Source organism: Leucoraja erinacea, chromosome 25, assembly GCF_028641065.1.
Source record: "Leucoraja erinacea ecotype New England chromosome 25, Leri_hhj_1, whole genome shotgun sequence".
In the NCBI taxonomy this organism is placed as follows: Eukaryota; Metazoa; Chordata; class Chondrichthyes; order Rajiformes; family Rajidae; genus Leucoraja; species Leucoraja erinaceus.
The window spans coordinates 20,851,049-20,866,569 of NC_073401.1; the positions used below are offsets into that span (position 1 = coordinate 20,851,049).

At 47.3% G+C, this 15,521-nt stretch overlaps 1 protein-coding gene across 5 annotated transcripts in view; it reads left to right on the top strand.

Moving 5' to 3' along the window:
- depdc5 (DEP domain containing 5, GATOR1 subcomplex subunit) overlaps window positions 1-15,521 on the top strand; it is an 80,699-nt gene that overhangs the window by 35,832 nt on the left and 29,346 nt on the right. For 2 of the 5 annotated variants that reach the window (XR_008725520.1, XM_055655987.1), the window contains exons 22-28: window positions 1,117-1,252; window positions 2,142-2,239; window positions 2,994-3,050; window positions 6,101-6,284; window positions 10,572-10,732; window positions 13,146-13,266; window positions 14,640-14,807. Coding sequence is in view for 4 of the 5 variants with exons in the window: in XM_055655987.1 (XP_055511962.1) it covers window positions 1,117-1,252; window positions 2,142-2,239; window positions 2,994-3,050; window positions 6,101-6,284; window positions 10,572-10,732; window positions 13,146-13,266; window positions 14,640-14,807 (925 nt within the window). In the remaining variant the exon portion in view is untranslated. Of the gene's footprint in view, window positions 1-1,116; window positions 1,253-2,141; window positions 2,240-2,993; window positions 3,051-6,100; window positions 6,285-10,571; window positions 10,733-13,145; window positions 13,267-14,639; window positions 14,808-15,521 lie in introns of those variants that run through there. The other 3 variants (XM_055655988.1, XM_055655990.1, XM_055655989.1) reach the window with 3 other exon arrangements.

Genomic DNA, 15,521 nt, shown 5'->3' on the forward strand with positions numbered 1-15,521 from the left:
GACCGATCCTGTTACTGCTATCCAAATGTGCTGCTATTTCATCTTTTATAATTGACTCCAGCATCTTCCCCGCTACCAATGTCAAGCTAACTGGTCAATAAATCCCTGTTTTCTTCGAGATCTTCCGCACTCCAATGATGCACAGGTTTGTAGGTTAATTGAATTGGTATAAATGTAAATTGTCCCTAGTGCGAGTGGGATAGTATCAATGTGCGGGGATCGCTGGCCGGTGGGTGCGCTCTCGGTGGGCTGAAGGGACTGTTTCCGTGCTGTATCTCTAAACTAAACCAAACCAGTTCAGCAGCTAAGACTGCTGCAGTACACTGGAGCACTGTGGGGCTAGAGGGGAGTGAGCAGAGGACACTTACTGCGATGTTCACAGTCATGTACAGGGCTGGCTCTCGGTCTGTGCCACTTTGAAGATATGGGTGCACTCACTCCTGCTTGGAGCTCGTATTAAAATGTATTGCAAAAAGAATCAATGGTTGGGGAAACTCATTCTTTTGTTAGTTATCATTCTTAGTTGAACATGACAGCTGCAGGTTTTACTCGCCATGAATGAATCATTGACCAGACCTGCCCAATTCATCATCAGACCTACCCATCATCAGCGAAAAGTACCAGTTCGCATGGTCTTTCCACTCTATCAGTGAGCAAAACAAGTCTGTGAATGGCTCAGTTATTGGTGGGCTGTATACCAGACTAAAACAAGTCCTGTTTAGCCTCCAATGTGCTCCCATCATCGTTGCAGCTAGATAGGAAATCCCGTGGTGAAAAGGGGGCTTGATGGTTAGCACGGTCGTGCTTTGCCCTCTCCATCTGTTCTGCTACCTGGACTAACGCACTTTCTCTCTATTGATGAAAGGTTTTTTTTGTTTCTCCTTCAACGAAAGCTGCCTGATTTGCTGTGTTTTTCCAGCATCTTCTGTTTCCGTTGTTTGGAGATCTAACCTTCAGATTCTGAGGTGGGCGTGCTTAATACCGAACCCATCCACGCTTCCAACATGAAGCTGGACCAACCCTCTCCACCCTCTCCGTGTGTGCGTGTGGTCTTTTCACACACTCCTATGTAGTGTGGAGCTGGCTGTGATGTACAAGCCTGTGTTTCCTCTATAGGGCCCTCGGGCGAAGCCATCCAGATCCACCACCAGACCCGGCAGCATATGGCAGAGCTTCAGGGCAGCGGTGCCCGCAATGCCACCCACACCTCGGCAGAGCTGCTGGAGCTGGCCTATCATGAAGCCACGGGCAGGTAGGCATGAATGCGGAGGGAGCAGTGCCCCTGTGCACCAGATGCTGCAGTCACATTGCAGGCTCCCGGTGTGTTACATAGCAGCATCATTGTGAATGAACATCCAACAACCTTTTTTGGTGCCCTTGGAGAGCAACCACATCTCATCAGGCAGAGAGCTGCCTTCCGTGCCCTTTCAACCCCACTGCCCCCTCACCATTTGTCCATCCCCTCCCTCACTCCTCCACACATCCTCTCTACCCCACTTCCTCGCTGCTCTGCCCTGCCCTGCCCTTCGTCACTCTTTTGCTCTTCTTCTCCTTCCCTCACCACCCCACCCCATTGCCACTTCCTCTCCCCACCCTTCTTCCACCACTCCCTGACTCCCATTCTCACAGTGGCGCAGCAGTAGAGTTGCTGCCTTACAGCACCAGAGACCCGGGTTCGATCCTGACTATGGGTGCTTGCTGTATGAGTCTGACTATGAGTTTGCATGTTCTCCTGCTGACCGTATGGGTTTTCTCCAGGTGCTCCAGTTTCCCCCCACATTCCAAAGACATACGGGTTTGTAGGTTAATCGGCTTTGGTAAAATTGTGAACTGTCCGTGGTGTGTAGGATAGTGCCAGTGTATTAGGATCAATGGTTGGCTCAGACTCGGTGGGACGAAAGGCCCGTTTCCGCGCTGTTAAACTAAACTCTGTCTCACCCAAGCGTCTCTGCGCACGTGTTGGGGTGTTGGATAACTCCAGTTTCCACTGCCCCCATTGGTGCAGTGTGAACAGTCTGGTGTATAATCCAGAAGCCTGACTGGACTTTATTGACCATGTGTTGTTTCAGTTTCATCCACTCTCCAGTGACCTGACTGGAACCTCCTTTCATATCCCGATGTGTGCCTGCTTTCTCTTACAGGCGAGGTGCAGCTCGCCAGATTGCCGATAACCTGTCTTTCCTGGGAAGTGCAGGAGCAGATGATTTTGCCAGCAGCCCAGCCAGCAGTCACAGTGCAGGTGAGAACATACAGGGTGTGGGCTCACTCTCCCATTATTCCACGTGTCCAATTTTGTGTTACGACCATCCCGACAGTCTACAATAAATCATCTACTACACAGGTCAGAACAATGCACATTAATCTTGCTTTCTCTCTCTCTTTTTCTCTTTCTTTCTCTCCTTCTCCCTTTGTAGCTTTCTCTTTCCCTTTCACTTTCTCACTATTCCTAATTTTCGCCTTTTCTCTTTTTCTTTTTCTCTCTTTCGTTCCCTCTCTTTCTCTCTTCCCTCTCTTTCTTTCTCTCTCTCTTTATCTCTCTCTCTCTTTCTCACTCTCACTCTCACTCTTCCTAGCTCTCTTGCTTTCTCTCTTTTTTTTTCTCCCTTGCATGCTCTCTCTCTCTCTCTCTCTTGCAAACTCTCTCTTTCTCTCGCTCTGTCTTTCTCTCACTGTCACTCGCTTTCCCCCCCTCTGCCCCACCTCTGTTCCCACCGTGCCCCTACTACCCCCTCCCCACCCACTCTGCCCCTGAGGGAGGCTGAATATTTCAGGCGGTATTGAGAAACTTCATGACATCAAATGATTGAATGTTTTGTAAGTTTAATGTTTGTAGAAAGCGCTTTGTCCTTGTACAGAGATTGGCCACAATTAAGTCACTGAGAAGTGGCTAGTTGCAATACCCTTGCATTTATTTTTATGCCATGCATGTGCTTGAAGACTCTGTACCTCTGATTGGAGAATGGCTTATTGCAAGATCACTGTGCTTGTTGCAGGGACCCCTCTGAATCAGGCGTCATCCTACGAGACTTCCTCGACTGGCCGGGACCCAAGTGAGTCATGGAGGAGACGGCCAAAGTGTGGAGGGACAGACTTGTCGAATGATGGAGTTGTGTGGGTCGAGGGTCGGGAGGAGAGGAAGTAAATGGCAAAAAGAGCTGGTAGTTGTAGGAATGTCCCACCAAGAGACTCTTTCCAGCTCTTGTGCATCTGATTTCATTTATTGCATTTTGTCCCATCGTCTTCTTCCTCCAGCACCCGACCAACTGGGGCCAAATCAGCAGCTTTCATCCTGTCCCATCCCCATCCTCCCCAGTGTCTGGTCTAAGCAAGGAACATAGAAAATGGAAATAGGACTTTGCCATGTGTCTCAAGTCTGCTCCAACCTTCAATGTCATGGCTGCCTTGCCCACATTTTCACCTGATCCCATTATCCACCGGTTCCCTTCAATCCAGAATCTATCTCAGCCTAATCTACTCAAAGAGTGGCTGTCGCCAGCCTTCTGAACTGGAGAACTCCAACACGGCACGGTGGCGCAGCGGTAGAGTTGGTGCTTTCCGGCACTAGGGACCTGGATTTGATCCTGACTATGGGTGCTTGTCTGCACGGAGTTTGTACATGACCTGTGGGGTTTTTTCCGGGTTCTCCAGTTTTCTCCCACACTCCAAAGGTCAATTGGCTTTGTATAATTGTAAATTGTCCCTGCTGTGTAGGATAGTGGCAGTACACGAGGATCGCTGGTCGGCGTGGACCCGATGGGCCAAAGGGCCTGTTTCCGTGCTGCATCTCTAAACTAAACTAAACTAAAGTCTAAGTGGAGCCACTTCTGCTCGTTGACAGAACAGTCCTTTTCCATCTCCAGAGCTCCAATGTACACTCATCTATGTTTTTCCCCCTCTGAGCTTTTGATTTGTGAAAAATCACTCCAAAGACCTGTACGTCCTTGGAGTGTGGGAGGAAACCGGAGCACCCGGGGAAAACCCACGCGGTCATGGGGAGAACGTACAAACTCTGTACAGACAGAGCCCATTGTCTAGATCGATCCTGGGGCACTGGCGCTGTACAGCAGCAACTCTATAGCTGCACCACCGTGCCGCCCCAGGGGGAAATGTCAGATATTCGGTTCGAAGAAAATATAGAGGAAACTATAGAGGAAACTGCATTGTAAATGTTTTATTTTCATTCATTGTTGGTTGTCTTGTCTCGTCAGATTATGCCTTGTATCTTACTTACAGATTTTCTTTAAGTAACGCTTAATGACACTAAAAATTGTGCACAGTGTGTTTGCTATTTCTGATTTTCTTTCTTCTGATACAGCCAAGCTCTCTCACTGGTCTTCTGGCTCCAGCCACAGAGGAAGGGCATGGTAGTTATTGAGAGAATGCAGAAGATTGGACAGATGGGGCTTGTTGTCACTGGAATGTAAGAGACTGAGGGGTGACCCTGTGGACGTTTATATGATAGATAGGATAGACAGTCTTTTTCCCAAGGTAGGGGAGTTTAAAACTAGAGGGCCCAAGATTAAGGCGAGTGGGGTAAAATTTAAAGGGCAGGTTCCACACACAGGGTGATGGGTACATGGAACAAAGTGCCAGAGGAGGCGGCAGGGACAGGCACAGTTACAATGTTTAAAAGACATTTGGACAGGTACTTGGGTTTGAACGTTCCTCAGGGATATGGACCAAATTGAAGCAAATGGGATTAGCCTAAGTAGGCATCTAGGTAGGCATGGATGAGTTGGGATGAGGGGCCTGTTTGTGTGCGGTATGACCCTATAACTTATGGTCCCAGGGCTGCCACAGGAGCATGCTTGTGAAGGGTTGTGGGTGTTTGCGGGGATGGGCGTGAGGCTGTGGGAAGCAGATCAGCCAGATCGGCAGACTCTGACTGCTCTACAGTGTGTCCATTTGGGCAGTGAGTCTGTGGGAGTACCAGACTCCATAACCTCAGTGAGAGGACTTGAGTGAATTCTGGGTGCCACACTTTCAGCTAGGGTTCAGAAGATTCACTAAAGTGGTCCAGAACTGAGGGACAACAGTTTTGTAGATAGATTTTGACAAACATGGAATGTTTGCAGCATAGAATGGGCTCATCAGGTCCATAAAACCTATATTGGCCTTGAGTGTAAACTGACTGGTAGTTACTGGGTTTGGGAAAATTCAAGGTTGTTTTCCTGGAGTACACTGCTGACATGGGCTGTCCAGACTTGCTGGATGGGAGTGGCGATTTGACCTGGATTCTGCAGCCGGTTCTTGACCATGGAACAGAAACCCAGTGAGAGACGTAGCTTGAGAAAAGGGGAAGACAAATCGAACGGATAAACAAGGTGCACTTGGTCTGAACATTTGTAAAATCAAACAAAATGTAACAAATAACAATGACCAGATGCATGGACTATGTCTTAACTCCAACATAATCTTTTGTGGTCTAACGTAAGCAGCACTCTGTGCAATCATCACCTGATGGGGAACGGGGACAGATATTTGTTACTTGATTAACAATTTAAACATTTGTTTGCTGATATCGATGGAGAGAAGTTTCCATGTGACTCCTGGTACAGCAGGAGGAACAGAGCAAGGTTCTCTGAGGATAATGTTAGAATTTGCAGGATTTCGTACTGTTTTTATTTTACTTCCCACTTTGATTTCTGCTCTTATTTTTTTGTTCCCCCTGTTCCTGCTCTGAGACTTAGTGGCATGGTATGTGATCTGCTCCTTCGCCTGCCTGTATTATGTATGTGTTGAATGTAGCATTCACAGTGAAACCTCACATTACCTAGTGACCCCAATCCTGCTAATTTTTAACAATGGATGAAAAATATGATCAATAAACAAATGATCCCTTCCCTTGTTTTGAAAACTACCCATTTAATTTATCTACTTAACAGTTACTAATGTGTTACCTTTGTGTTGTGATATTGCTGTCAAATTTTGCATAATATAAATGCATGTTAAATTTGGATACAGGAATTTTTTTAACAGCTAATTTTTATTTTTCTCTTTTCACTCTTCCTTTCTGCTCAATCAATGGCTTTATTTTCCACCCTTCCCCACCCTTCCTCTCGTGGAATTTGGTGTCCAATTGATTTTCTGATGGCTGAAGTTCTGATGCTGTCTGCTCCTCCTGTAGTGCCCAGTTTCTGTTGCACAGTGGGTGTTGACTGGAAATCTCTCACCACACCTGCCTGCTTGCCACTCACTACAGACTACTTCCCAGACCGGCAGAGTTTACAGAATGACTACACTGAAGGCTGTTACGATCTCCTCCCAGAGACTGACGTTGACAGGTATGGAGTACATTCTTCCCCTTCTTTAAATTTGTCTTTGCAGTTACTGCTGTTAGGCAGCGAGAGACTGGCAGATATCGGGCGGGGTGTAACGACACAGACGATGTGTCTGGGGAGTGGGTACGTAATTCAGAAAAGGGTCTGGACTGTTGCTTGAGGTTTAACGTAGTGTAGCAGTTACTTGTCAAACATAAGGGTTAGCACTACACGCTACGAATCCCAGCTGTGGAGACACTGGTATCGTTGTCTCGTTGTAGGACATTGATCATTCTTTTAATCTGAATTTTTAATTCATGTATCGTGTTTTTTTAAAAAATATATAATTTATGGTGCTTTTATAAGTGATATACTAAGATTTTATATGTACTTATGATATTTTTTAATATGTAATGCATTTCTATGTAATGTTGCCCCTTGTCTGGACCTCGAGTCTGTAATAAAGTTTTTATTATTATTACTGTTGGCCATTATCATTGGCCACTCTGCATCACAAATTGAATTACAGTACTTGTGTGTCTGCTTAATCTGAGAATGCAAAAAACAACATGAAGTATTTGAATTCCTGATATTGGATATGAAATATGCAGAAAGAGCATCTGTGTCCCAGTGTCAATTCACTGGAGTTTGGATCTTAAAATGCAGAACTTACAGCAAAGGGGGAACACATTTGGTGAATGACGTCAGGAGAGTGGAAGGAGACGCCTTGACCGACAAGCTGGAGATCCCCAAAGTCAAATTGGTTTTAACAGCAAAAGAGCTAGAACAGAATCAGAACAATACCATCATAATTCTTGGCCACACAAAAGAATTGGCAAAACCCATTTGTAGTCAAAATGGATGGTCAGCCTAAACTCCATGGGCTGAAGGGCCCGTTTTTTTTTGCTCTATGGTCTATATTACAATATTAAAAGTAACCACTTCACTTCCACAAATGGATCAGGTTAAAATGTTATTTAATTTGTGAGGGTCTGTATGTAGAAGCTTGGTGTAATGCCAGCTCTACCAAAGAGATGTGTGGCTTTAAACAATAAAATGGAGGAATGGGATAGAAACATAGAAAATAGGTGCCATTCGGCCATTCAATATGACAATGGCTGATCATCCCAATCAATATCCCATACCTGCCTTCTCTCCATACCCCCTGATCCCTTTAGCCACAAGGGCCACATCTAACTCCCTCTTAAATCTAGCCCATGAACTGGCTTCAACTACCTTCTGTGGTAGAGAATTCCACTGATTCACCACTCTCTGTGTAAAAAATGATTTTCTCATCTCGGTCCTAAAAGACTTCCCTCTTATCCTTAAACTGTAACCCCTTGTTCTGGACTTCCCCAACATCGGGAATAATCTTACTGCATCTAGCCTGTCCAACCCCTTAAGAATTTTGTAAGTTTCTATAAGATCCCCCCCCTCAATCTTCTAAATTCTAGCGAGTACAAACCGAGTCTATCCAGTTTCTTCTTCATATGAAAGTCCTGCCATCCCAGGAATCAGTCTGGTGAACGTTCTCTGTACTCCCTCTATGGCAAAAATGTCTTTTCTCAGATTAGGAGACCAAAACTGTACGCAATACTCCAGGTGTGGTCTCAACTGCAGTAGAACCTCCCTGCTCTTATACTCAAATGAGTATAAAATGGTGAAAAGAGGGTGTAGTATTGGGGTGTGATACAGATATAACACATCTTGTACTGAAGGTGGTGTGGACTGACGACTGGTGGTTGGGTGGAGTACGGATTACATATAGTAAGTGATGATTTTCACAAATGTAATAATTCCCCACTAGCTTGGTAACTCGTGCCAGTGAATGGTCTGCTTTATGCTAAAAATACCACTAAAATTCCTACTTTCAGCAGAGTGAAGACAAATGAGCTGACCTGCCTGATGTGTTTACAATCTGGGGAGTGGATTTTGGCAGGGAAAACTGTCTCAGACCACAGTTTCTGTGTTTTGAACTGCAGGTGATGATTCACCAGGAGCTCCTGTTCACTCCAGCAGATGGCAGCGATGTAGCAGCTTCTGACAAGCAAAGTGAGGGTGGGGGGAGTTGGGGTTGGAAGTCATTTTGAGGCTTCACTGTGAAGTGAGAATGCACTGCATTTGAAGCAAATGATGTGACATTTGATTCTGTGGTTTACTGGGGGCAGCTCTTCACGCCCCAATCTTCAAGATTGTGATCTTACCTGCGCTTTGAACGTCCCACACCTCAGCCGGTTTTGGACAGAGTCTGATGCCTTCTGCACATTCCTGTCAACTCCGGCAGCCAGTAAAATTCTCCCTCCTGAGCAAAGTCTCTTGACAAAGGCAGCCTATGCAGGTGTCATCAAATCCTCCCACTATGTTGGTCATGTTTACCAAAATCTTGCAGATCCTCAGAGTAACAGCCTGTCCTTCACATTGGTGTATTTGTCCTGTGCTTGTGAGAGGGGAGCTGAGCACGACAGTTGTCATTTTTTTATAATGTGCTGCAGTCTCTGGGATCGAGCATCAATTCGGAGCCTGTGCCATCGGTGAATGTGTGGCCCCATTCATACCTCACACCATCAGAAGCAATGAGGGTTGGGAAGACCAGTCGCTGTTGTGCAGACACCGCAGCTCCAGCCTGTCAAATGTACCAAAGATAGACACAGAATACTGGAGTAACTCAGCGGGACATACAGCATCTCTGGACAGAAGGAATGGGTGACGTTTCAGGTCCCACAGCAGGGATATCCCCACACACACTGCAAGTCCTGGTCATCGTGGGTTAAATCCTGAAGGCAATGCTCCAGGCAGCCAGGGTTCACTTTCTTGCCTTTCGCTCTTGCAGGGGGAGGGTTGAATCGCTCGTATCCCAGGAGCACCCATGAGAGAGTGACAGGCGCTTGTTCAGCAGCAGCTGCAGCAGTTTGATACACTTCAGCAGCTTTATATTAAGAGCAGTTCACGGCCCTGTCTGTTCCCGGTGGATATTTGCTGATATGTTGGCAGAGGGTGAATGGCTTGTGCTTTATAATGAAGTAGGGAGCAGTCATCGAGACTCACAGCACAGAAACAGGCCCTTCGGCCCATCATATCCATGTTGAGCCCACTGCGCTTCAACCTACTGTGTGTGCTGTCTCTAATATACTTGACTGTGGCTGCAACATAGCGATAGAAGGGGAGGAGGCACCTCAGTCCCAGCTGTAGCTGGACCAGTGACCGGGGGGGGGTGTCCAAACCAAGGTACTCATGGTGCAATTCCACGGCGTGTGGAATCACCCCCCAGTGCATCTGCTCCTTCCAGTGAGGACGGATAACACTCGCCAGATTTGCACCTGGTCATTTCTCATTAACTTGCTGCTGTCTGTAGCTTGCTGCCCTTCCGCCCCTGGTGACTGTGAGGAGTGTGACAATGGCAGCACCTGGTCTGAGAGAGGTGGTGCACAGAAGCAGGGGTTCGCACACCACCAGCCCTGGCTTGGTTGCACAGCAGTCGAGTTTGTGGTGCTAACCTGTGGATGAGGGTGTCCGACTCCCTGAGTTTAAAGAGGTGGCCAAAGGGATTGAGGAGCAGAAGTGCTTTGTGATGGGCCACGGTGTCCCGAGTTGGAGAGCTGTATAACACCACAACGACCATCCCGGGGAATCTGACACAGTCATGTGGGTCAGTGACAATGGAGAGAAATGGCAAGCCATCGGGACTTGCCTTCCAGACGAGACCGGCCTGTCATCTGGCCGCCCGCTTCGGCGACTGCGGAGATTGCTGTCCCGACCGCGGGGGAGAGTGGAGGACGATGCTTTGTGCCCTCCACCACAGTGAAGCGTGCTGTGGTGGAAGTTTGTGTTAAATGTATATTGTGTATTGTGTGTTCTTTTTTTATTGTACCGCTGCTGGCAAATTCATTTCACTGCACTTTATTGTTATTGTGTATGTGATGAATAAATCTTGATTGATTGATTGATGAGCAGGGCTTCCTTGATACTAGCGGGTGGGCAGGCTCGGTGATGGAGCTCACAGAGAGGAGACGCATTCAGACGAGATAGCAGCAAAGGATGAGAGATTGGTAATGGTTTTAGTTTAGTTTTGTGTTGTGTACCACGGTGCAGGGGTATCTGGGCGAATCACGCCATACATACATACACCAGGTAGTGCAAAAGAAAAAAATAAAACGGAGAGCATGGATCTCCTTGCGGGTGGATTGCCCACTAGTTTTCTCCTTGCCCAGGGTTTTGTGGGTTCCCACCCTCTTGTCGGTGCAGGTGGTGCGTGCATTGCGGAGGGGGAAGAGGGTGAAGCGTTTTCTGATCCGTTTGTTCTGGTCACTTCAGGAGAGATGAGGATGGTCCAATAATGTCCGGCCAGCAGGTGTTTGAGGAGTTTATTTGCCAGCGGCTCATGCAGGGCTACCAGATCATCGTGCAGCCCAAGAACAAGCTGACCACCACCGCTGCCCCGGCCCCCCTCAGCAGCAGCCCCCTCTACACACGAGGTAAGTAGCCTCGCTGGATCCTCACTGACATGGTGATCCGCGTCACCTGTGGTTCACCTACAAGACTGTATATTGGAGGTGGGGCAACAAGCGCTCGGTCCCGGCCACTGTGGAACAGTTCACTGTTGGCAGATTCTCTCACAGCTCTGCTGTTCCCTGGGGGCAGGCAGGAGAAGTGAGTTGGTGCGGGTTGCAGCTCCACTGACCACACTGCGGAGAAGCCTGGAGATGGTCATCAGTTGAGCCAGCAGGCAACGGATTGCTGATTGATGGGGTGTAGGAGTTAGCTTATAAACATGCCCTGTCCTGTCACTGCCAGGAAAGGAAGACTCATGGACTAGAGAGCTACTGTCCTGAAGCAGGCCCTTCGGCCCACAGAGTCCATGCCAACCCATTAACCACCCATTTCCTTTGAACCCACTCGATTCCTTCCAAATTCCTTTCTCATTCCTCCCCGATCCCACCCCTCACCTAACCACGAGGTGATTATTTACAGGGGTCAGTTGACTTTCCAGGGGCACCCGAGGAAAATCCACATGTCAGAGTGGATCCTGGGTCGATGGAGCTGTGAAACACCGGCTCTATCAGGAAGAGTTTGGCACCTGAGAAAAGAACGTGGGAGAAAAATGTTCAAGGGAAACATAGATGATCCTGGTGGGGCCCAGACAGGGTGTTGCTTTTTCATGTGGTTGAATCTACAACTCGCGACCACCATTTTGAAATAAGGAGTTGCACATTTGAGACAGATGTGGGGTGAATTTAGTTTCTCTGTGAAGGTCACGAGTCTTTTGAGTTCAGTGGAAACAGAGTCTTTGAATATTTTTCAGGCGGATTCTTGAATTTCAAGGGGTGAAGGGTTACTGCAGCTAGATGGAATTGGATCAGCCACAGTCTCTGATAGAATAGACTTGAGTGGCCGAATGCCTACCTCCTCCCATTTTGTGTATCAGGTAAAGATGTTGACAGAAAGTGCCCACCATCGGTGAGCCTCTAGCTGAGGCCCAGTCTGGTCCAGGACTGGGGTGCTGAGACAGTGTTCTGTCCTCTGGCTGCAGGTTATAGAAGCTGTCAGTAAATTCACGCCCTAGTTCCACTTAGTTCCTCCCTGCACTGATCCATCTCCAGGAGCTTGAGCATCTGAAACCAGCAGCACTTTCTGGCAGTGGCCAAGTTACTTTATCACTTGCACATCAATGTTCTGGTCTCACGGCATCATACTGTAATGATCTTAACTCCTCGCCTGATTCCAGGTATTGCAGAGAAGAATAACTTCACTTTAGAATGGTAGAGAAGGCATATGGTATGCTTGCCTTCATTGGTCAAGGCATTGAGTATGAGTGTCAGGAACACATGATGTGGCATTATATGACTAAGTTAGGCTGGATTTGGAGTATTGCATACAAGTCTGGTTGCATCATTACAGGAACAATGTGGAGGCTTAGGAAAGGGTGCAGAGGAGGTTTACCAGAATGAAGCCTGGATTTGAGCAGACTAGTTATTAGCTACAAGGAGAGTTTGGAAAGACTTTTCTATTGTTTTCTCTGGAACATCCAAGGTTGAGGTAAGACCTGATAGATGTATATAAAATTATGAAATACATAAATAGGGTAGCCGGTCACTCGCGTTACTCACTCGATGGGCAATACTAGGGGGTATAGTTTAAAGGAGATATGCGGGGCAAGGAATGCACTGCCATGGGTGGTAATGGTGGAGGCCGGTAAGTTAGTGGCATGTAAGATGCTTTTGGATACGCACATGGATATGCTAAGAACGGAGGGATATGGATCATGTGCAGGCAGCTAAATGTTTGTCTTGACATATTGTTCGGCAGAGGACATTGTGGGCGGATGAGTCTGTTTCTATGCTATACTGTTCTATGGTCTATTTCAGCCACACAGAATGAAAATCAAGTGCTTCCCTGTCTGGGACAACCTAGCACCCTGTAACCCAATTTGAGTCGATCGCTCTCGCCATGCCTGTTCTACATCAGTACCCCTTAACCTCTAGGCTCTCATGCATGAAAAAAAGTCTTAAGTCTGGGAAGTGACAGGTGCCAGGGAGAATAGGTTCTTCAATAAGTCAGTGGGGACTCTGAGCTCAAATTATTAATCATCTACTCATGCTGGGATAGTGGGTATGTTCACCAAGCTCATGATGAAAACGGAAGTACCAGCTAGGTGAAGAAATCTGCTGACCCCTCCAGCCACAAACCAAGCCTGTCCGGGGGGGCGTCTCCAACTCTCATATCTCCCGGAGCCACCACTGGGATCAGATTGATCTCTTTCGTCCATGACTCTGCTTGGATGCCACTGCCAACTGCAAGGTGTTAATTAACACCAGCACTTTGCGGGTTCACCTGATGGCTCTCTTCAGTGGCGATGTGTAATCACTGGTTTATTCGCTGTACCTGCAGGCCTGGTGTCCAGGAACAAGCTGGAAGAGGAGGAGATCTCATACTGGCTGAGCATGGGGCGCACCTTCCACAAGGTCTGTCTGAAGGACAAGATAATCACTGTCACTCGCTACTTACCCAAGTAAGTGGTATGTAAGGGCTCCAGTCAGACGTTAACCTGCCTAGTGTCTGGGTGGTTTGATCAACAAACAGTAAGCACTGTTCTAACTTTCGTTAAAGTTAAGTGAAATCACAACCTGAAGTTGTGAATGAGTGTAGATCTGGGGCAACATGTACCCTTTACCCAGGTCGCGGCATTACCCACTCTTAATATGTGGTGCAGGACTTGGGTTGGTGTGAACCAAGTGAAATGAGGCAAGGATGATGGCTTCAGCAGCAAGAATCTCAGCTGAGCATGGATCTGTGAGGTTGTTGTGTTTGCATAAGCTGGATGCTGCCCTTGTTGTGAAATAACTGTGTTGTATTTCTAAAAAGATAAAGAGCACAATAACTGGCATTTAAATGGAGCCATTGCAACCCTGGGACATCCCAAAGCACACTGCAACCAATAAAGCATGTTTGAACTATGATATATCATGCCCCTGTGTTCCATCGCCAGTCTTGTGTGCTCACTAGTACCGTGATTTAAGAAAGAATTGGAGATGTTGGAAAAATCGAGAGACAAAAATGCTGGAGAAACTCAGCGGGTGAGGCAGCATCTATGGAGCGAAGGAATAGGTCGAGACCCTTCTTCAGTACCGTGCTTTAGATATTTTTAATTAAAATAATAACTCATTAAACGACTCTCAGCCCTGGGAGGCATGATCCAAGTTGCTGCACTAATGTCACGTGCGAATGTTTCTGATCGGATGCCATCTTCCAATTGAATGTTGATATTGAAGGCCTTTCTACGCTCCCTGCACTCCAAGATTCTTAATTGTTGTCTGTGCAGATGGGGCTCCCTTGCTTCACTCTGCCCTTGGTCAACTCCAAAACAGACCCTCTGCCTTCTTGTTACCTAGTTGTCTGTGGCATTTGGGTTCTTTGCAACACCACTTTAACGGCACGGGAAATCTTTACAAACCATGGGGGACATAGTTAGTGGGTGTAATTTGGATGATTCAGTGTGTGTTTTTTAGGGAATGTGTATTGAGGAAAAATTGACTGGGGAACTGCAGAGCAGTGCGGAGACAGGAGATTTGACGTAATAGAAATGCACAGAGGGAAGAGTAGTAGACCATTTGGAATGGTTTCCCACCGAAGCAGCGAGAGTACTACATCATCCAGGAAACTCGGACGACTCGCTAATGTTGCCTTGTATTTTACCATGTTGAGGAGAGAAGAGAGTTAGAAAATGATGTGAAGGTCAAAAAAACGTGTTTATAATCCATCAAATCCTATTGCTGTTTGTTCCTTATTCTAGCAAAGCTTGGGAGGGGGTGGGGTTGGAGAATGAGGACATGCCTCAACTGGGAAGAACATTGATCTGACTCTGACCATACTTGTCTCCTTCAGGTACCCGTATGAATCGGCTCAGATCCAGTACAGTTACAGCCTCTGCCCCCCACATTCCAGCATAGAGTTTGTGTCCTGTTGGGTGGAGTTCTCCCACGAGCGGCTGGAGGAGTACAAATGGAATTATCTGGATCAGTACATCTGCTCTTCAGGCTCCGAGGATTTCAGGTATGTGTCCCCGCAAGCCACCCACCCCAGCTGTGCAACCCGAGGAAGGAGTCCCTCTCTGCTATGGTCCCACCCCCCCCCCCATCTCTCAGCCAGGGCGAGGACATCATGTTTTTCCACTCAGTTCAGCACTAGCATCGGCCTATGTCACTCATGGCACTAAACATTAAAGCCAGTGAAATTCCCGGTAAAACTTGAATAAGAAATTAGAAGCAGTTCCCACACACGCCTCAGTTGTGAATGACCACCCCCTAATCACATAAAGATGTATCCTCATTTGAGATTCTCCCACTGCTGCAAACATCTCGACATCTACCCTGTTATTTCCCCTGAAGGTGGGAATCTGAAGTCCCGTGCACCATTTGGTGAACTTTCATTGCCAAGGGATATAGACAGGTTAAATAGTGGCCTTAAATGTAGCGTTCAAGTGTAAAGCAGGAAATTGAGATTATATGTTTTGGCTGGAAGGCGATGAAAGCAAAGAGCATTTTGTAACCAGGGCATCTGAAATGTCCTCATTCTTCAGCGAACGGAGATTCCCCTCCTCCACCATAGATGAGGCTCGCACCAAGGACTCATCCATACCCCGCAACACTGCTCTCTCTCCCCATCCCCGCACTCGCAACAAGGGCAGAGTCCCCCTAGTCCTCACCTTTCACCCCACCAGCCGTCACATACAACAAATAATCCTACGTCATTTCCGCCACCTCCAAC